At 46.8% G+C, this 20,166-nt stretch overlaps 2 protein-coding genes across 7 annotated transcripts in view; both read right to left on the bottom strand.

The window, feature by feature from the left end:
• Positions 1-85: 85 nt before the first annotated feature.
• trim25 (tripartite motif containing 25) lies at positions 86-11,263 on the bottom strand. 3 transcript variants are annotated; one of them, XM_083693854.1, is made up of 13 exons: positions 11,191-11,263; positions 10,141-10,794; positions 9,606-9,701; positions 9,066-9,299; positions 8,249-8,417; positions 8,070-8,096; positions 7,937-7,975; positions 7,560-7,652; positions 4,503-4,604; positions 3,730-3,762; positions 3,409-3,516; positions 3,200-3,259; positions 86-3,037 (listed from the first exon to the last, which is right to left on the bottom strand). In XM_083693854.1, exons 2-13 carry the CDS (start codon positions 10,759-10,761, stop codon positions 2,502-2,504), a joined length of 2,118 nt encoding a protein of 705 aa, XP_083549980.1. In that variant the 5' UTR covers positions 10,762-10,794; positions 11,191-11,263; the 3' UTR covers positions 86-2,501. The 3 variants fall into 3 exon arrangements, with proteins under 3 accessions (XP_083549980.1, XP_083549982.1, XP_083549981.1); XM_083693856.1 differs by lacking the exon at positions 4,503-4,604; XM_083693855.1 differs by lacking the exon at positions 8,070-8,096.
• A 967-nt stretch (positions 11,264-12,230) lies between these two features.
• rasal3 (RAS protein activator like 3) overlaps positions 12,231-20,166 on the bottom strand; it is a 13,998-nt gene continuing 6,062 nt past the window's right edge. For 2 of the 4 annotated variants that reach the window (XM_083694010.1, XM_083694012.1), the window contains 15 exons: positions 19,896-19,966; positions 19,564-19,646; positions 19,104-19,233; positions 18,837-18,935; positions 17,899-18,600; positions 17,440-17,584; positions 17,037-17,181; positions 16,511-16,747; positions 15,960-16,161; positions 15,211-15,302; positions 14,525-14,873; positions 13,910-14,020; positions 13,302-13,492; positions 13,037-13,121; positions 12,231-12,897 (listed from right to left, as the gene is read on the bottom strand). In XM_083694010.1, coding sequence (XP_083550136.1) covers positions 12,820-12,897; positions 13,037-13,121; positions 13,302-13,492; positions 13,910-14,020; positions 14,525-14,873; positions 15,211-15,302; positions 15,960-16,161; positions 16,511-16,747; positions 17,037-17,181; positions 17,440-17,584; positions 17,899-18,600; positions 18,837-18,935; positions 19,104-19,233; positions 19,564-19,646; positions 19,896-19,966 — 2,720 coding nt within the window. In that variant the 3' untranslated portion in view covers positions 12,231-12,819. The remainder of the gene's footprint in view (positions 12,898-13,036; positions 13,122-13,301; positions 13,493-13,909; positions 14,021-14,524; positions 14,874-15,210; positions 15,303-15,959; positions 16,162-16,510; positions 16,748-17,036; positions 17,182-17,439; positions 17,585-17,898; positions 18,601-18,836; positions 18,936-19,103; positions 19,234-19,563; positions 19,647-19,895; positions 19,967-20,166) is intronic. The other 2 variants (XM_083694011.1, XM_083694013.1) reach the window with 1 other exon arrangement.

Here is a 20,166-nt window from a genome sequence, read left to right as displayed (position 1 = left end):
CTAGCTAGTATGAAACACGCCCAGACATCATCTGTACTGAACATACTGTAAGTACACATGTCATCCTCCTGTCATTACGTGAAGGAACATACATGCACAGAGAGCACACGGATACAAGTGCATCAAAAGGGGACACGAGAGAGTACCAACATCTATAGCGACATATAATCACAATTAAATCCACAATCAACACAATCAACACTTCAACCTACAGGCTATTCTGATCCTGGGTTTCACATACGATTTGAGCATTCAGAACAATGAACATTAAGAAAACGCATCGTCACATGGAGACCAGCGCTATGGACGGTGTGCAGACAATGTTGTCATACACACCTCACAGCCACCTGCACGTCGCTCTCTCTCCTCAGTTAGTATGTTAAGATTTCATACAAAATCAATCCAAGAGACGAACGCAAAACATACGCAACCTAATTCAAATTTGCCTTAAATGTCAGATTGCTTTTGCTCCGCCAGCGCTAGAAATCCTGTGCACAGGAGATGACTAGCCGTTCTGAAGACTGAGTAAGCAATGACAGCAAAATCAAATCAGCAAGTGTTTTTTTCCCCCCCCACTGGTCTTTTTAGAGCTTGGCAGCCCTGCATGTACTCTACTCTACTGTACTGTATCTGCACTTCAGAGCTGGTAGTCTTGACTCCCTGGCTGCAGCCATGGCTTACCATAAACAAAACAGATCCAGCTACAGTATCAGAGGCATTTGTTAGGACGTGAAGCATCCACTCTTAACACCCTAGGTTTTAATGATGTCCAGGCAGACACAAACTTCAGACCCCAGACTACATGTCGCTATGCCTGCAACATCTGCACGTCTGGTAGCTGAGGCAGCCTGCTGTGGTTGGACACCTGAGCCTAGTTGAAGTCATAGAATTATAGTGAGAATGAGAATTCATTCTGATTCTATGGTAAAGTCCCCTTTTCAACTACAGTTAAGTCTTTTCAACAAAACCCACAGAGTCGGAGACTCCAGAACACAGGGTTTATATATAACCTCTGCTTCTGTTCCTATGGGCCAGGAGGGACAGATGGATAGGACCTAGAGATAGAACAGGTTCTCACTACATGGCTCGTGCTGCCAAGTGAAAATGGTCCATCCTGTCGAAACCGATGAGCAAGTAAATAAAGTATTTTGTCTTAACTTAAGAGTAGGCTTAGGCATGAGGTTAAAAGGGATAGTTCAAAATTGTTTCTACTTAACCCGGAGTCTGATGAACTCATCAATACTATTTTTTTATGTCTCTGTGTGTGCAGTTTGAAGGCAGTTACAGTCTCCCAAAGCGACGCACTGATAAAGGCAGGAGAGGAAGAGTCATACTTCCTGTTCAGCAGTAAGGCCTGATACTGATAACCCATCTCTGTTGGTATCTGCCCTACCGCAACACTGCCAGGAAATGCTTTTCTGCACACCCTCAGTCCACACTGCAGAATGCTGAAAGCCCCTTCCGCGTACAGACTCTATGCCAAACACTGCATCGAAATACACAGCATCAAGAACTGAAGTGGTCGATAACCAGGCACTTTGTCCTTGATCACAAGGGTCATCAAACAAAGTGTGGGTGGGTTCTCTCGTCTCGTCGCTGTGTTTCCACATCCAGTGGTGCATTTCCCATTTCTCAATGAGTTCTCAATGAGTTCTCAATGAGTTTAAAGGGGTATTTCACTCAAAAGATCTTGTTGTTGTTGTGTAAAATGCCCCTTGAACATAAGCACAAGCCATACACACTCTTACATACAGAGGTGTGCTTGATGATAAACGCAAAGACTTCTTGAGGGTGTAGGTTCAACACATACAGTAGTAGACCTATACACAAGGATAGGAACTATGCATATATTCGACTCATTCAGATGGCTTACAGGCCTATACAACATGGTATTAGTATTAGCTGCATTTCTAGCCATACTTGGCTGAATGAGAAAGGAAAGTCATTCTATGATCACAAGAATACGTCCTATCCCGCCAACGCAACTTCTACAGCCATATTATATATATATATATATATACACATATATATATAGCCTAAATGGTTACAGTCCAATCCACATTGAGAACAGCACTCTGAAGGAATACAAATATCACAAATTCCTTCCGTAATGTCACAACAGCAAAAATCTGAAATAATAATAATAATAATTTTGGTCAAATACTGCTCAAAAAGCTTATAGTTTCAATCAAACAGAAAAACATTCCAAAGAAAAGACCTCTCATTGGTTAACAAGTGAAGCCTGAGTACATGTCACCAGAGTGAAAACAGACCAATGTCCAGGGAGTATAAATAGCAGTAACAAGTTGCATAACAGCTACTATAATTACTGCCACGATCAAATAATCTAGGGGAACGTAGCAAGAGCAGTATGGAATGATAAGAGGTGGGGTGGGGTAAGGTGGGGTAAGAAAGGGTGTGTGTGTGTGTGTGTGTTAGCTGCTTCAACATGCGCATTACACATGCTTGCATATGTGTGTGCATGCGTGTGTGTGTGTGGACTAGTTACTCTGCAGCTTACACAAGGTAACAGACGAGCCGCTGGAGAAGATCCAGAAGGCCGGGTACACTGCCTCTGCGAAGGGGAACACAAAGGTATGGAACGGGTACGCCCTGTCGGTTATGTTATAGAACGTCGCCGTTCCCTCCTCGCAGTCCAACAGCACGCCCACGCGGCTCGGACTCGGGTTCACCAGCACCGTCTCGCTGCTGGCGTGCCACGCCGACAGCTTCACGTTGAACCACTCCACGCACCAGGACTGGCCGTTGCGGCCCAGGCGGCTGGCGGGACCCTTGCGGTCGATGCTGTTGTACGCCAGGCCGATGCCGGTGAAGTTGTTGGTGCTCATCTTCACCTCCCAGTAGTGGCGCCCCCTGGAGAAGCCCTTGGAGCACATCACCTGGGAGCAGACGGTGAAGCGGGCGGTGGAGTCGGGGTAGGGCGTGGGCTCATCCATCACGGACGCCCTGGTCAGGTTTTCGCCCAGGGAGATGCGCTTGTGGGCGGTCTTGGGGTCGAAGGTGAGAACCACGCTGTCTGAAAGGGAGAGAGACAGGGGGGTACACACACACACACGGATGACATGGGGGTACACACAAGTACACGCACGCAACACACAGATGACAACAGGTTCCAAATTTGCTGTCTATAGTTGAGTTTCACTTCCGCGCGCACACACACACACGTTTGAGGACTTACATTGTAGAAGTTCAGTCCTTTTAGCTGCAGAAGTTATATTTAGGGGTACACTGGGTGTCCCTGCAAGAGAAGAAAAACACATTGTAGACAAATCAGGGGATGAAGCAATCGGTTATGCCTAAGAGACATCGCCAGTCTAATGGAGAATAATCTGTTTGAATGGACACTAGCCAAGAAATATGGAACATAGAACACTAGGACGGTTCTACCTGTGTTCTCTCTGGATCTGGGTTCCCCTTTGGAGCCTCTTGGTTCCTTTGGCATCTGTGGAGCCAAGTTTGGATCTCTGGGAACGTGGGGCGGCTTATTAGGTTGTTCTAAAGGGAAAACATTAAATGTTGAAGAAGTTTCATTTGTACTCTGAACGTTTGCTTGAATAAGTGTGCCATAAGGTCTGTTTTCTTTTTTCTTTTTTTACTAACTCTAATGTCTTGTGATGTAACATGACATGCACTGCAAATCACACCTCTTCTCAGAGCTTGTTAAAATAAACAGATATTAAGCATTCAGACCTTAGATTTTAAACTTACTGTCAGCCTTGTAATCCGATTTCTTGTCAGGCTCTGAAAGAGAGACATGGGAGGCATTAGACGGGTCCCCAATTGTCATTGCGTCCTCCTCTTTCCACTTCCTTCTCAAAACACATTGGCAGGAGAAGATCCATGGATCCTCCCCTTAGATATTCTCCTCCAATGCTTTTTGAGAAGGAGAAAGGAGGGAGGAGGATGTGAGGAAGAGATACTGTTGGTACGCAATCAGAGATGTCCAAGCATCACATGGCGCCTCTGTGATTGTGACCCTAACCCTAACCCTAACCCGAGACCTTTGGGACAGTACAATTGTGTTACCGCTAAGCCACGACACACCAGCACCAGCACCAGCACCATAACCATTAGACCATAACCAATCATTGTCTAATTAAAGATGGCATTTAGCAGACGCCTTTATCCAAAGCGACTTACAACAAATACATTTGTTTAAGTAAGTGAATCATCTATCCCACAGTCATCATAAGACAAAGTAATCAATGCTCACACCAGGGGCCATTGGCAGTCGTAATGCCAGAAGGCTTTTTTTTGTTATTATTATTTATTAACAGGAGAGAACTTGTACAGGGGGGAAGTGGGGGTGAAGAGGTCTTTAGGAAGGACTGTTAAGATGTAGCCTGAAGAGATGGGTTTTCAATCTACGGCGGAAGATTGGTAGTGATTTAAGATTGGTAGTGATTGGTTTGCGATTTATTGATTACTTGTTTCCCATCTGATCAGGTAAAGAAGCTACAGTATCATTCACTATATCTAACCATATAAATGCTGCATGCTGGAGCGTAGTATCTTCAGAGATTCCGCTACAGTCTCCTGGTGGAGGCCATAATGACCCAAGATACCGCTCCCTGTGTTCGGGTCTTATGGGTGACAGTTGGACAGTTGTTAGTACAGATGTCCACAAAAAAAAGCTCACAATCGGCATGGGATCATACTGGTATACCGCCCAGCCCTAAATTACAGTTTATAAGAGAGTGCAGTGCTCTAATTTTCACCGAGACCTGGCTTTCAGACAAAGTCCCAGAATGCGCCGTTCAGCTACAGACTCACTCCGTTCACCGAGGAGACAGGACTGCAGCCTCCGGTAAGACCAAAGGGGGAGGTGTGTGTGTGTTTATCAACAACTCGTGGTGTGGCGACATACAGACCGTTCACAAGCACTGTTCGCCAGATGTGGAGTTTTTGCTGCTGAAATGCCGTCCCTACTATCTACCGAGGGAATTTACTGCTGTGTTTTTGGCCGCTGTTTACATCCCCCCGCGAGCTAACTCCACGGCAGCGCTCAGCAAACTCCACGAAGCTATCAGCGCGTTAGAAACTGCTCATCCTGATGCTGTTTTTATCGCCGCCGGCGACTTTAACCAGTGCAATTTACGGACTGTATTTCCCAAATACTACCAACATGTGGATATTCCCACCCGTGAGAAGAATACACTGGATCATGTTTACAGCAGTATACGCAGTGCATACAAGGCTGCACCCCGCCCCCACTTTGGACACTCTGACCACATCTCGTTGTTCCTGTATCCAGCCTACAGACAAAGACTGAAACAGACAAACCCTGTCACTAAACAAATCAAACTCTGGACCCCAGAGACTGAGAGCACCCTGCAGGACTGTTTTGCTCAGACAGACTGGGATGTGTTTAAAGCTGCAGCCACGCTGGAGGACTCTTCTGTCAGCATACAGGACTATGCTGAGTATGTGACTGGGTACATTAGCACTTGTGTTGACAACATCGTGCCCACCATACAAGTCAAGAAGTTTCCCAACCAGAAGCCCTGGATAAACAGTCAGGTACGCCACATGCTGCGTGCTCGCTCTCTTGCATTTAGATCAGGCAATGAGATGGAGTACAAAGCTGCGAAGTATGGACTGAAAAAAGCCATTACAGCGGCCAAGAGGCAGTACAGAGAGAAGCTGGACGGCTTCTACTCCACTGCTGACTCCGGGCGGATGTGGCAAGGCCTGCAGCACATCACAGACTACAGGACCACCACCAACACCATCAGCTCCACAGACAGCCTGCCGGACGACCTTAACATCTTCTACACCCGCTTTGAGACCTCCAGCCACAGCACAGAGAGGAGGCACACAGACACCGGGACCACCCGACCCCCCTCCCCTCCACTAACCATCTCATCAGGCCAGGTAAACAAAGCCCTGAGGAAGATCAACCCCCGCAAGGCAGCAGGACCAGACAACATCCCTGGGCGGGCTCTCAGAGCATGTGCTAACGAGCTGGCTGATGTTCTCACCTCCATCTTCAACCTTTCCCTCAGTCACAGCACTGTTCCCTCCTGCTTCAAGACCACAACCATCGTCCCCCTTCCCAAGAAGAGCCAACCTGCCTGCCTGAATGATTACAGGCCAGTAGCACTCACTCCAATCATTATGAAGTGTTTTGAGAGAGTGGTACTGGCACACATTAAGAGCAGCATGCCGGACACCCTAGACCCCCTGCAGTATGCCTACCGGCCCAACAGGTCCACCTCAGACGCTATCGCTGCTGTCCTCCACTATTCCCTCTCCCACCTGGAAAACAAAGACTCCTACATCAGGACGCTCTTTGTAGACTACAGCTCCGCTTTTAATACAGTCATCCCCCACAGACTCATCCACAAAATGTCCACACTTGGCCTGCACCCCACCCTCTGTGACTGGCTCCTAGACTTTTTGACTGGCAGGCCCCAGTCTGTCAGGATTGGCAATAGGACTTCAGCCAGCATTATTACAAATGTTGGCACCCCACAGGGATGCGTCCTCAGCCCCATTCTCTACACCCTGTTCACCCACGACTGTGTCGCCTCCCACAAGGACAACATCATCCTAAAGTTTGCAGACGACACCGCAGTGATAGGATGCATCACTGGCGGGGACGAAGCAGCTTACAGGAGGGAGGTGGCCAGTCTGGTAACATGGTGCGAGGACAACAACCTCACCCTCAATACGGACAAGACGAAGGAGATGATAGTGGACATGAGGAAGAAGAGGGGACCTCATCGGCCACTGTACATCCGGGAACTTGAAGTAGAGAGGGTGAGCAGTTTCAAATACCTGGGCGTCCACATCAGCGAGGACCTCACCTGGACACTTAACACCACTCAGCTGGTTAAGAAGGCCCAACAGCGGCTGTACTTTCTGAGGAGGCTGAGGAAGTTTGGCATGTCGCCCAAGATCCTCAGCAACTTCTACAGCTGCATTGTTGAGAGCATCCTAACTAGCTGTATCACTGTGTGGTATGGCAGCACTACTGCTATGGACCGCAGACGCCTGCAGAGAGTGGTGAAGACTGCTGAGAAAATCACCAGGACTCCACTGCCCTCTCTGCAGAGCATCTACCACCGCAGAGTCCACAGGAGAGCCGCCTCCATCCTCAAGGACCCCACCCACCCCCAGCTCGGACTGTTCACACTTCTACCCTCAGGCCGGAGGTACAGAAGTGTTAAATGCAGGACCACCCGACTGAAGAACTCCTTCTTTCCCACTGCCATCAGACTCCTAAACAACCCATAGGAGATTAATATAACCGTACTACCTCAATAACTGAACTTTCCAGTTTGCATAATTGCACTGCTACATTTGCACTGTTTTATTATTATTATTGCTGCTATTTTATTTTATGCCTTAAATTTTGCTGTCTTGTACATTTGTTTAGTATATATTGTATATTCTTTAGTATTGTATATTTTACATTGGTTGGCATTCTGCGGACAGCAAAGCAAGAATTTCGTTGTACAGTGAAACATGTTTTCTGCTGTGCATATGATAATAAACACTTTGAATCTTGAATCTTGAATAAGACGTAACCTTACTATTAGGCTGAGGCTGCTTCTTCTTCTGGCCTGCCCTGAGTGGAGCTCCAGGACTAGGGGATCTGGGATGTCTTGGTTGACCTAGTGGCCCTCCTGAAAGAAAGAAAACAGTTGTGTTCACAATCAGGCACTACATACTAGGTACTAAATGCCTGCACACTGTTAGTAGGCACTTCACATTTCAAAGCCCAGATTAAATATTTCAGTGGATGCAGTATGACATCCTGGTCTTTCAAGCATCCAAGTGGACACTAATACTTGCTATGCCTACTAAAAAGGTCAGTGCCTCCAAGAATTTGTGATTTTTTCAAACTTGTCAGACAAAAGATAACATGAGTTCAAACAGCTACTACGGAGATTTGTGGCGTAACACTCACCCATTTCATGTGGATTTGGCATGAACAAAGGAGGTGGTGCTGTCAGGGAGAAATCTAATTATTATTACAAGTGAACTATCCATTTAAGCTGCCCACTCTGTCATGTAAGCTACATCACTGACTGATAACTCACCATTGGCACTTAAGTCCATTGCAAGTTCTGTAATACAAATTACACATCACTATGCATGCAAAATGTACAATGTCATGCTTATAAGCACAAACACATACACACCAAACACTTGCTCACTTGCTCACACACACACACACACACACACACACACACACACACACACACACACACACACACACCTGGTTTGAGTATCAGCAGCCTGGCTTCTACAGGCTGCTTCAGTACGTGAGCCAGGTGTTCCTTCAGGGCAGCAGTGAAGGCTTCAGTGGCCATCACAGGCTTGGAGTCCAGACTAATCCGCGGAGTATAGGGGTCAAAGGCCACCACGGAGGGCATGTCCACTGAGGCCTGTACCAAAGGAGGAGGTGAACCAAGGGATCAGGTGTTAGACAGGAATGATCAGGTGTTAGACAGGAATGATCAGGTGTTAGACAGGAATGATCAGGTGTTAGACAGGAATGATCAGGTGTTAGACAGGAATGATCAGGTGATAGACAGGAATGATCAGGTGTTAGACAGGAATGATCAGGTGTTAGACAGGAATGATCAGGTGTTAGACAGGAATGATCAGGTGTTAGACAGGAATGACATAGCATTTGGGTAGGCTGAAATCAGTGGTTGGCATAGTACAGTACTGTCCATACTGTATATTTTTTAGTACTTCTATTTTTATTTTATTCTATTTTTAAACTTAGTGTATTGTTGCACTACTCCGTGGCACTGTCACTTTTGCATTTCACTGTATACTTGTATGCACGTGACAAATAAAGAATCTTGAATCTTGAATCTACAAGTCAAAGCATTAGTGAACATAGTTCAACAAGCTACCACCACTACAGTATGTGAGTATCTGTCCTGTTCCTACGTGTGGTAGATTAATGCATTGCATAACGTATCTAGTGGTTATGCGTTGTCTGCCTGTCTCGTTTTTTATGCTCAGCATTACCTGCCTCTTGGGAATGAGTAAAGTTTATTGAGTTAAAGAGCTGAGCTGACCTGTAGGAAGGCCAGGGTCTGAGACTGGCTCAGCAGTCCGTTAATGCTGTCCTTGGTTGAGCTCAGCTTCTCGATGTTCTGGCCAAACTTCTTCATGAGGTTCTGGACCTTGGTCTGACCGCCCTCCTGCTCGCGGTCCACCGTGTTCAGCGCCTCGCGCTCGTCACGGTCCAGCAGCTCCCGGATCTGACGGTAGTCCTCCTCCAGGATCCTCTTACGGGTGAGCGCCGACTCCTGGAGGAGACGGACGGGGGAGACAGAGAGGAGAGTACGGGGTGAGAGAGGTCCTCACACCGACACAGATCATAACCACCTGCCTTCTGATCCATGGCCAACTTTAAAGCAACTTTTAAAGCTTTATATCACGTATTTGATGTTACACTTTACATACGCTTCTAAAATACATTCAAAACCCTACATGGCAATGAATGCATCTGAAAATGTGGTACTTCTCACCTTTGATATTCATGTCCTGGTCCAAGAAAAACGTGCCTACAATAGGCTACTATTACAATAAATGTTATGTGGTTGAAGCCTCACCTTCAGCTTGTCCTGGAGGCCCTTCATCTGAGAGATGACATTCCGGTTCTTGTCAATCTTCCCATCCAGCTGACCCACCTTGTTTCTCATGTCAGACTACACACGAGACAAGAAAGACAACAAATACAGTATCTTCTCTAATGAAAGCCGTTAATGGATTAAACATCCCTGACAGAACATTAACTAAAAATATCGCTATATAAGGTTAACACTGATATTTACTGACAGTTGCTATAAAGACATCACTACTGTAGCAGATGAGTAAGAGCTGGGGCTTGAACCAGAAACCCTGCACTTACAGAGCAAGCTCACAAACTGTTACAAAAACGGTCAAAACCTCTACACTGGGGGTTATACTGATAATGGCACATAGAAAGGGCCACTGCTGCACCAGCCTCCATAGGGAAACCATTGATAGCTGGCACACCTGCGTTCATGCCTGACAGTAGACTAGCCTAGACAGGTGAATATACAAACAATGTTTCCCATGATGATGTGAATAGCATACAATAACAACACATTCTCATGAACTGACCTCTTGATGCGCCCGTTGCTCGTCGGGGGTGGAAAACTTGCATCGTTTGTGCACTTGCTGCAGACAAAAGCTACAGATGCAGCGACCATGTTCGACGCAGAAGAACTCCATCAACTTGTGGTGGTCGGGGCAGATGCGCTCCATCAGGTCGCTCAACGGATCGGTTAACTGATGCTGGGCAAAAATCGGGTTCCCCTGATGCGGCCTCACATGGTCCTCGCAGAACGACGCCATACAGGTGAGGCAGGTTTTGTAGGCTTCCGCTTCCATACAGGTGTCGCATAAGATAACCGCCACTTCGGGTTCCTTGATGGTGAACAGAGTATCATCCTTCAGGGGTTGGCCGCCCAGGCCGAAACTTAAGTCGCCGCTCTTGGACTTCACTTTGAACGTTTCCACAACGGTGCTGAGGACCGTGTTCTTTTTCAGCTCCGGTTTGGTGGGGAAGTGGGCCCGGCATTGAGGGCAGCTGTAGTTGTGGTCCTGCCAGGTGGCCAAAAGACAATCTTGGCAGAAATTGTGCCCGCATGGGATGGTCACCGGACAGTCGAACGGAGAGAGGCAGATGCTACAAGTCAGTTCTTCTTCGAGATTCATGAGAGAAGACATGTTCTCCGCCATGATTAAACAAACAGCTGATTCGTGCGTCACGGGCTGTGAGGGAGAAACGAAACTGAAGTCTTAGTTAAACTGACGAAACGAAAGAAAATCAGATACGGAAGAATTAACTGAATAAGGTCGTCAGTTTATTTACAATTCGATTGCGCTACTATTCAAGTCGATGGAGTACTACTACGACCAAGATTTCAATTTTAGATTAGCGTGCAAGAACATTTTCCTTACATAAGATAATCATCTTGTCAAACCATCCCCTCTTAAAATAAGTCGAGAGAGAAATACGTTACAAAACGTATTTGTCTCTCGACTTATTTCTCTCTCTCGTACTATTCTGTGAGAGCCTCCTATTTATATCTTTTTGACATTCGAGCTACAATTAAATTCACACTGAAACAAGTTAGGATTTCAATCAACGAACGAAAACAAACCTACCGAATTTCCTATTGGAAGTTGTCCTGGTGACTCTAAACTCTCACCTCCTGCAGCCGTGTGTGTCACCTTAGTCGTCACCACTCAGTTTGATACACGTAGGGGTGTTGTCTGATTAAACTGTTCTGCGCAATCTCCAAATACACCCAACGGTGCTCAATGCCAACAGAACCAAAGAGCATGACTCATGGAGAATTGTGGATTATTGTTGTCCTCAGGTAGTTCCAGAAAAAATACATCTTATTGGTCTTTGCATTGATCATTGTATTTCTAATTTAGCCTAGATAACCCAATCTAACACACACGTTCACATGCCTTGAATTGGTGTGGTAGAAATCTAGGGAATCACCACACTAACGATTCAGTGAGACTTTGCAAAGATGCACAAACACAATATCTGTTTAGTAGGTTTATTTCTAAAATGGTTGCAAGCACGGCACTCTGCACCTAACGAACAAAGAGCCCCCAATACAAGTTACAACATATACTTTATACCCCTCAGATGGTCTGATTACAGGACGGGGTTTTCACATGGGTATGTATTAATATACAACCTTGAAAAGAGGTGGCATGATCTATACGCAATCCTTGATAACATTCTGGGGCAGCTCTGAAAGAACAACGGTCTCACAGTTAGAAGTCTTACATCTGGACTTTGAGAAGACACTGATGTGTTTTCTCAAATGTTACCATCACTAGTTTTAGACAGTTGACCCCAAGTTAATGACCAATCTATTACAGGCCGTAAATACAATGTCACACTAAAATGTGTTATCTCATAGCATCAGGGCAATGAAGGCGGCAGGGGTACATTCTATTATGCTATTGAATGGGTTAGGAGGTTTAAACAGACACGTTTCTGGTATGCTTACTGTCACTTCATGGGTTAGGAGGTTAACATCTGGAATGTTCTAACACTTGAAAAAAGAATCACACAGTATAATCAGTAAATGAAGAATCACACAGTAGAATCAGTAAATGAAGAATCACACAGTAGAATCAGTAAATGAATATATGCTAACACAATTAATGATCACCATCCATTGTCATTACACATGCTGATTTTTATTAATTGAATTAGGACTGCAAGTAAAATGTGTTGTGAATCAAATGTTACAAAATAGATTGAAACAAAACTTCTATCTTAGACCAGGTGAAGGTATAGCAGAATAAACAATATAGGTTATTGAAGCAGACCACCTTACTGTTTACATTTCTACACTCAAATGTCTCGCAATCAGTTTTGAAACCAACACTCATCGCTCACTCAATGCTCACTCACAAATATTACAATTTCACAGGGAAACACAAGTTAACTTTTTTGCAATTGAACAACAAGAGAAAAGCATCATCATAACCGTCTGCTTGAGAATGTGTCATACATTAAGGCAAATCTGCATTATTTTGGAGACTTTGCATTTGACTCAATACGATATTATAAGCTAATGGCTTTATCGTAGAAATTGTCATTATTTCCAAGGGCCATATTGTATAAATTGTGTTAAAAAAAAAAAAGCCATATTATTACAACTCTTGGCCGTTCTCATTCAGCTTCAACTGCTGTTAAAGCCTGTCGGTTTCATCTGTTTCTCCTTGTTTGACTTCAGGTGCTATCACTGTGTGTCTTGGCCCTTACCCCAGAGCGTTGTGTATGTTATTCTGGCCACTGAGCTGGTGTACGTCCTTCAACAGGTCTGCAATCTGTTCCTCCTGAGAAGAAGAAGAAGAGATAACAAGATACAACAGCTGATTAATTAGTCTTCCGTGAGGTCACGCTGCCAGAAGATGGGATATTGTATAGGTTTATCAATTTCTCGACATGACCCATCTTTTTGCATCTCTATCTTACCAGGGTGTTCATCCGGTCAGCTGCTGCCACGGCAACGCTCAGCTTTCTCTCATCCTCCTCCCTCTCCTCCTCAATAACCCCCAGCCTAGACAGACACAGAGGGGAAGAGTATACTGTATGTTTGATCACATATTTTTTCATTCATTACCTACCAAATAAACTGTAACTGTAACTGTTAAAGTTGATCTGACCTTTCACCTTCATCACATTCACCTTCTATCACTTTTTTTCCCCCCACACTGTGGATGTTACTCCTTTGCCTCACCTGAAGGTGGCGCTAGCGAGTTGCTCCTCACGGACCATCAGTATGTTCCTCAGGTCGTTGACCTCGGCCTGCAGCTGTGCACTCTGGTCCTGGCTCTGGACGATGAAGTCCTCCAGGCGTTTGGCCATCTCCAGCTCCCGCTCGGTCACCTGCTCCACCCCCAGACGCAGCTCCGACAACTCCTGGGCATGCTGGGAAAATGTGTAAGTTAGGTATTGTCGACTCAAAATTCAAAATAATGTAACTGAATGGGGAATGGAAACTGTACTGCACATAAACAGACTTTGCAGTTGCGTGTGATAAAAAAAGAAAGCTATCGCTATTTGGATACAGGTCAAGCATTCCCGCAGCTTTTTTTAATACACAATGTGAATTCCTATCTGCTTTCAAATCAGTGCTGTGACATTTCTTGCTTCATAACTTTCATAATTTTTTCTTTTTCTTCTGTTGCCGTTCACTTTTTGTAAAGCGTCTTTGGGTCTTAGAAAAGCATTATATATGTATGATATATTATTATTCTCACTGATGAAGACTGTGTTTAATTGATGAGGTGCCAGAGAATGAAGATGAGGCAGTGTCAACGGATAGTTGTGTAGTGGTGGACTCACCCTGTCCAGTAGGTTAATCTGTTCGTGTTCTGCCTTCATCTCGTACGGCTCCTTGTGAATGTCTTTGATCCAAGGCACTGGAGCAGGTGGATGCTTCACACCACGGACATTCTGAGAGAACGGGAAGAGAGGGGGGGGCGTGCTGTTTATGAGAATCAATCAACCATCATAAGGATGAACTCATCCCGTACAGTTATACCCTCTGGTGGTCCTCTGTGGCTCAGTTGGCAGAGCATGGCGCTAACAACGCTTAGATTGTGGGTTTGATTCCTGCTGGGACCATAGATACTGAAATGTATGCGCTCACTGCAATGTAAGTCGCTTTGGATAAAAGCGTCAGCTAAATGGCACATATATTATATCCAAATACCTGTATATGGTAAATATGATGGTATATATGCACCACTTTGTCAATTATAAAACATTCGGTCCAGGGTGTTGGTGTTGCCAACTCCTGACCACCCATTCCCCTTTGAGGCAGGGGTTCGATCCGCCAGTTTCCTAGCATGATTGCACCTCACCAGTCTCCCTCCAATAAAATCGAATAAAGAGCAGAAAACCGACCCAACTAGCTTTACTAACGGAAATGAAGTCAAATAAGGTACCAAAACTCACTGTCTGCGGTAATGAGATATCAAGTGGAGGGTTGGCCCCCATTTCTGTCTCCTGCTCTGTCTCCTCCTCTGTCTCCTGATGCTCCATCCGCAGGCTCTCTGTGCTTGTTCTCCTCACAAGCTGGCTGGGCTGTGCCGGTCGCCTGTGGGGGGTGCTCTGGGACCTCACCACAGGCTTCCGCTTGTTTTCTTTCTGGATCCTCCGCTCCCTGGTGCCCCTCTCGTCCCTCCCCTGGCTGTGGCTGCTCCTGGGGTCCATAGGCAGCTGCTGGAGGGAGGTATGGAGAGGGCTGTACTTGCTCAGGTCCTTAGGGGGCACGTAGGTTGGCTTGGATAGGTGGCCCATGTTGCTGTGAGGGAGGGAGGGAGGGGGAGATGGAGTTGAGTCAAGTCAAGTCAAGTTTATGCTACTGCTGCGTGTAGCTAAGTGCAGAATGAGAATACACATGCAATGGAGTTTTGCTGTGACAAAAGCCCATAAGAAAAGGTAGTGAAGGAAGTAGAAAGCTCATTAGAAAAGGTAGTGAAGGAAGTAGAAAGCTCATTAGAAACAACGGAGGAAGTGGAGTAAAAGAGATTTTAAAATGTTGGGGCATGCCTATAGACGAAATAGAGGAAACTGTTTGGTCGACCACACACACACACACCCTGTTAACCACACACACGCCCACACCAACATTTTCTCACTTGCTAATTGTGATCCTCGGGGCATTGGGTCCCAGTGATTCTGTAATCTGGTTCAGAATGGAGGGCAGAGGGTGTAGTTGTTCTATGGTCTCCTGAGGAAGAGAGGTGATTTGCATGTTAGGCCTTGTCCAAACATAACTCCTAGCCCCTACTCTTCTCCTTGTCCAAACATAACTCCTAGCCCCTACTCTACTCCTTGTCCAAACATAACTCCTAGCCCCTACTCTACTCCTTGTCCAAACATAACTCCTAGCCCCTACTCTACTCCTTGTCCAAACATAACTCCTAGCCCCTTCTCTACTCACTAGACAGTCAGGCCTTGTCCACACACGGCCTTTAGCTTCTGCTCTATTCATTCAGCGCTTGTTTAGATCTGAAAGCATTGGGATAAGTATGAAAAATCTGGTGAAAATCCCACTTTTATAGCCTTATCAGAGGGCAAGGTGGAGCTACTACAGCAGGGGAGGCTGGTGGAGGTAGAAATCGGAGGACAGGCTCGTTGTAACGCTTGGAACGGATTTAGGAATGATCTGAAACGCGTGTTTGATACCATTCCTTATTCCATTCCAAGCATTACAATGAGCCCGTCCTCCGATTTCTACAATCCACCAGCCTCCCCTGCATTACAGTACCATCTTGCTCATACCTATGAAAGTACCCGTCCAATTCTTCTAGATTACAAAAGTGTCTAGCCCAGCCACCCTAATCCTGTCACAGCGTAGCAGTGGTAGTCGTAGTCCTATCCTCACCTGTTTCATAGGGGCGATGATGTCAACCAGCAGGCTGTGGAGCACAGCCAGTCGCAGGGGCAGGTCTACGTAGCCGTCGAATGACGTCATGGTGATGTCACTGTCTTGGCTGGACACGGTGTGTAGGAACCCTCTCATCCCCTCCCAGTGCTGTTTGAGGAAGTCGTTCATGAAGAGCATGTACTCCTCCTTCTCGCCGAACCTGAGGTTAGAGGCAGTCGTTAGCTCATTAGCTGTTACAGTACGGTTAATGGGCTCCATGACACAGTGCCAACAGAAAAACAACACAGAGACAACAAGACACTCTGCTGCATTGATAGCTCAGCTGTAAGGTTAGTATCCTCTGAAGTATGTGGATCATTATGTGTGGTCCTCTGTGGCTCAGTTGGTAGAGCATGGCGCTAACAACGCTTAGGTTGTGGGTTTGATTCCCTCTGGGACCATAAGTCGTTTTGTAAGTCGTTTTGGATAAAAGCGTCAGCTAAATGGCATATATTATTATTATATATTATATTATGTGGTGATACATAGGTGGAGTCAGACCCACTTACAGGGTGAAGTTGGCCAGGTTCTGGATGACCTTGGCGGTGAGGGTGAGGGTGCGTAGGGTGAGCGGCTCCGGGTAGGGCTGGGTCAGGCCGAAGAGGGAGGGGCTGAGGACGGCGGGACACAGGAAGCGGAGGAAGAGGGAGGCGGTGATGAGGCGCTGGCCAATCTCGGGACGATCCAGGTCCTCACACAGTTCCACCCAGCTGGAGAATATCCTGTTCAACTCCTCAGGGAAAGAACTGAGAGGAAGAGAAGAGGAGTCAGGAGAGGAGATAGAAAAAGAAGAGAGAGAAGAGGAGTCAGGAGAGGAGAGAGAAGAAGAGAGAGAAGAGGGTAGAAAGGAGAAGGTAGAAAAGAAGAGTGTGACGATCAATAATAGCTGTTGATTGACTATTGATTTCTACGTGAATATGACTCAGCATGAGGGCCCAGCGTCTTATAGGCCAATAGCTCTGGGCATGACCGCTCTCTCCATCCTCTCTCATTTCCTCTTCCTCTTCTCCCTTGCTTCCTGACTCTGTCTCTCACCCGTGCATCTTCGTGATCTTCTGCACCACCTCCTCACAGCTCTCTCTCAGGTGCCTCTGGTTGATTGACAGCTCGGAGGCGGGACATTTAAGAGGGTCCACTTCGCAGCTCTCCGCTGAGGCATACAGTCTGGTTATGAAGTCTCCTGCAGCGAGGGAGGGGGGGAGGGAGGGAGAGACAGAGAGACAGAGAGAGAGGGAGAGACAGAGAGAGAGAGAGAGAGAGAGAGATTGGACATTGCACTGTATTGTTGTCTGTCTGTTTGTATGCACTATATATATTTTGAGACTTACTCTATGTTGTTTACGAGGCATATGTGTTCTATGTCTGCCAGTAATGATTGTCCTTCTGGGATGATTAAAGTTAACTGAATTGAATTGAATTGAATCCGGAGTTCCCCTACCGAGAGTGTCAATGAGGTACCTCTGCCCCACCAGCTTCATGTACTCATCGATGGCCTTGGTGGCCAGTGTGTTCTCTCTGAAGATCAGAGCCTCCTTCTCCCCCAGTCGCTCCACCTCTGCACTGCCCAGCGCGATGAGGAACTCCTGGAAAACAAACACACACCCACAAGATACATAATGAGCAGAGCAGAAGAAAATGTTTGTTTTGTATTGTATTGTGTTGGTTGTATTGGTTACCTTTCTCGATAACATAATGAGTGATGTCATGTATTGTAAGGGATTTAATTTAATAATCCATTTAATAATCCAACCCAATGTGGCACACATAATGTGTAGCCATTGTATTAATACAGTAGTTATATAAATATTTAGACATAGATGTGTATACTGTAGGAAATACTGTATATGGCCCTAGTTCTCGTGACCTGATCGTCACTCCCCCCCCTGTCCTTGTTCACCTTGGCCTTGCCGATGCTCTGCAGGACGTGCACCAGCGCCCCAGCCAGCTCCTCCTTCTCTTTGACCGGCAGCAGTGGCTCCAGGCTCTTGCACATGCCCACATAGTCCACCGTCACAAACTCTGCAAACTCCTTATACCTCTCGATGGGCAGCACCTGCAGGTTCTGGAACCGGGCCTTCACTCGGAGAGAAGCCTGGGGCCCCAGTTGCTCCTTGGCCCCACCGCCAGAGGCCTTGTAGGGGATGATGGGGTGCCACTTCTCCTGGAAGGCCCTGCCTCGGATATCAGCCAGGGATATGGCCACGCTCCCCAGGGGGTGCAGGCATGACTCGTCCCGGGAATGACGCTTCTTCTTGGGGTCCTCGTCACGGAACAGGTGCAGGGTGATCTGGGACACGGAGGGGAGGTTGTCCAGCCCGAAGAACTCGCCCCAGAACAGCTGGCAACCCGCGGTCACGCCACCTCCACCTCCACCGCCACCCCCTCCAGCTCCACCCAGCCCCCCGCCACCGGAGCTCCCGGCAGAGGCATCTTGAGCCAAGCTGGAGCGGTTGGGAGACTTCCCCACGGCACGGCTGCTGGTACGGGCGAACAGGGTGCCATCCAGATGGAGCTCGCAGTAGTAGCGACGCTTGGGGAGGAGGTCCTTGGCCTCGTTCACCCACAGGCTCAGGGAGTTCTCCGTCCGCTCACAGTTGTCCTAGCAACGACACAAGGGAACGTCAGAATGTCACCACGTTGAGAAAGAGGCAGTTGTCCTAACAGGGGATTAATCAGAGCAATGATACAGCAGAACAAGGAAGTGTCATTGTAGTCATTGCTATATTTATCAAAAGTGGATTTCCTCATTCACCCTCAATATAAACACTGAGTGTAATCCATGCAGTCCTAGGAGATCATGGCAACAGTAGGTCTTTCTTAGTGAATATATTTTACCTTATTGGGCTGAGCAGCCCTCCTCAGGTCCTCTATCCAGCGGTCTCTCTCTGCTGCTGAGGTGCAGCCAAAACAGTGGTTGTTCTCTGAGTTTATCACCTGGGACAGATACAGCAGCATTCAATACAGGGTTGTATTGGACAGTCATTTTGGTTAAAGGCCAAAATAAACACATGGAACACGATTACAATTAAGTTACAGGTCATGGCTCAAGAGAGTAGCCTATGCATTACAAGTGAAAGGTGAAAGGTGAAAGGTCATGTCTACCTCGAAGCAGTACTTCTCCCCCAGGATGGAGCTGTGTACAGGCCTGATGACAGTACTGGTGTCAGCACTGAGATCCAGGCTCCCCGCTGCACTGACGGGGATGGACACAGACTCACGGGAATCATGGAGCCTGGAGGACAGACAACACACACACACACACACACACACACACACACACACACACACACACACACACCCACACACACATACATAGACAAATATACAGACATACACACACACACACACACATAAATATACAGACATACACACACACACACACACACACACACACACACACACACACATACAGTACACACACACACACACACACAGTACAGACACACACACACACAGGGAGGAAGAGATCAGTGGGGGGATCTATGATGGAGCCCTGATCAACACAATAATAAAGAACCTTTATGCCAGTTTGTCCCCTCAGACTGAGTGAGAAACAGATTACCTGTTTTTGTGCAGCCCAACATTGTTCAACTGGGTGTTGCTCTTCCGCATAGCTCCGCCCATGATGCGGCGCTTTATCAGTGCCTGAGGTCAGCGGAGGAGGAAGAGGAGGAGGAAGAGGAGGAGGAGTGAGAAGGAGGGTGACAAGGAAAGATAAAGGGAGGGAGGAGTTTACGGGGGAGAGATAGAGGGAGTAATCGTACTTGGGGAATACTACAACAGGAATTCAGCTATTATGAGCAGCCCTCCTACGTGTGTATGATGAAGTGTCTTTAATTGTGTGTGCGTGTGTGTGTGTGTGTGCGTGTGTGTGTGTGTGTGTGCGGTTCTCACCCTCACTCCGCCATCTTGACCCTTCAACCTGGGCGCACCTGTCGGGGCCACGTGGTCGGGGCTGCATTCTGCTGAGCGAGGAGAAACAGCCTTCAATAAACAGTCGCTAAATAAACAAACAGTCACTAAACAGCCGGTTCAAAAATTGTGTTGCTGCGAATAGTTATGACCGCCGTTCTATGTAGACCATTGGACACGACTCATGTCGTGAAATACAACCATGAATTGAATTTGATTGGATTAATCAGAATTAGGATCCACCTCAACCCTG

Source organism: Argentina silus (assembly GCF_951799395.1).
Source record: "Argentina silus genome assembly, chromosome: 22".
Classification (NCBI taxonomy): Eukaryota; Metazoa; Chordata; class Actinopteri; order Argentiniformes; family Argentinidae; genus Argentina; species Argentina silus.
Note: the sequence above shows the minus strand (reverse complement) of the source record. Positions and strands in the feature narration are given on the sequence as shown.

Bases quoted from the DNA above. Each gene is read 5' to 3' on its own strand.
- trim25 (XM_083693854.1), bottom strand. From the start codon at position 10,761: ATGGCGGAGAACATGTCTTCTCTCATGAATCTCGAAGAAGAACTGACT. The intron at 8,097-8,248 runs GTGTGTGTGTGT...TTTGTATTACAG, and splicing joins GCTGCTGATACTCAAACCAG to AACTTGCAATGGACTTAAGT. The intron at 7,653-7,936 runs GTGAGTGTTACG...TCTTTCTTTCAG, and splicing joins GCCAAATCCACATGAAATGG to GAGGGCCACTAGGTCAACCA.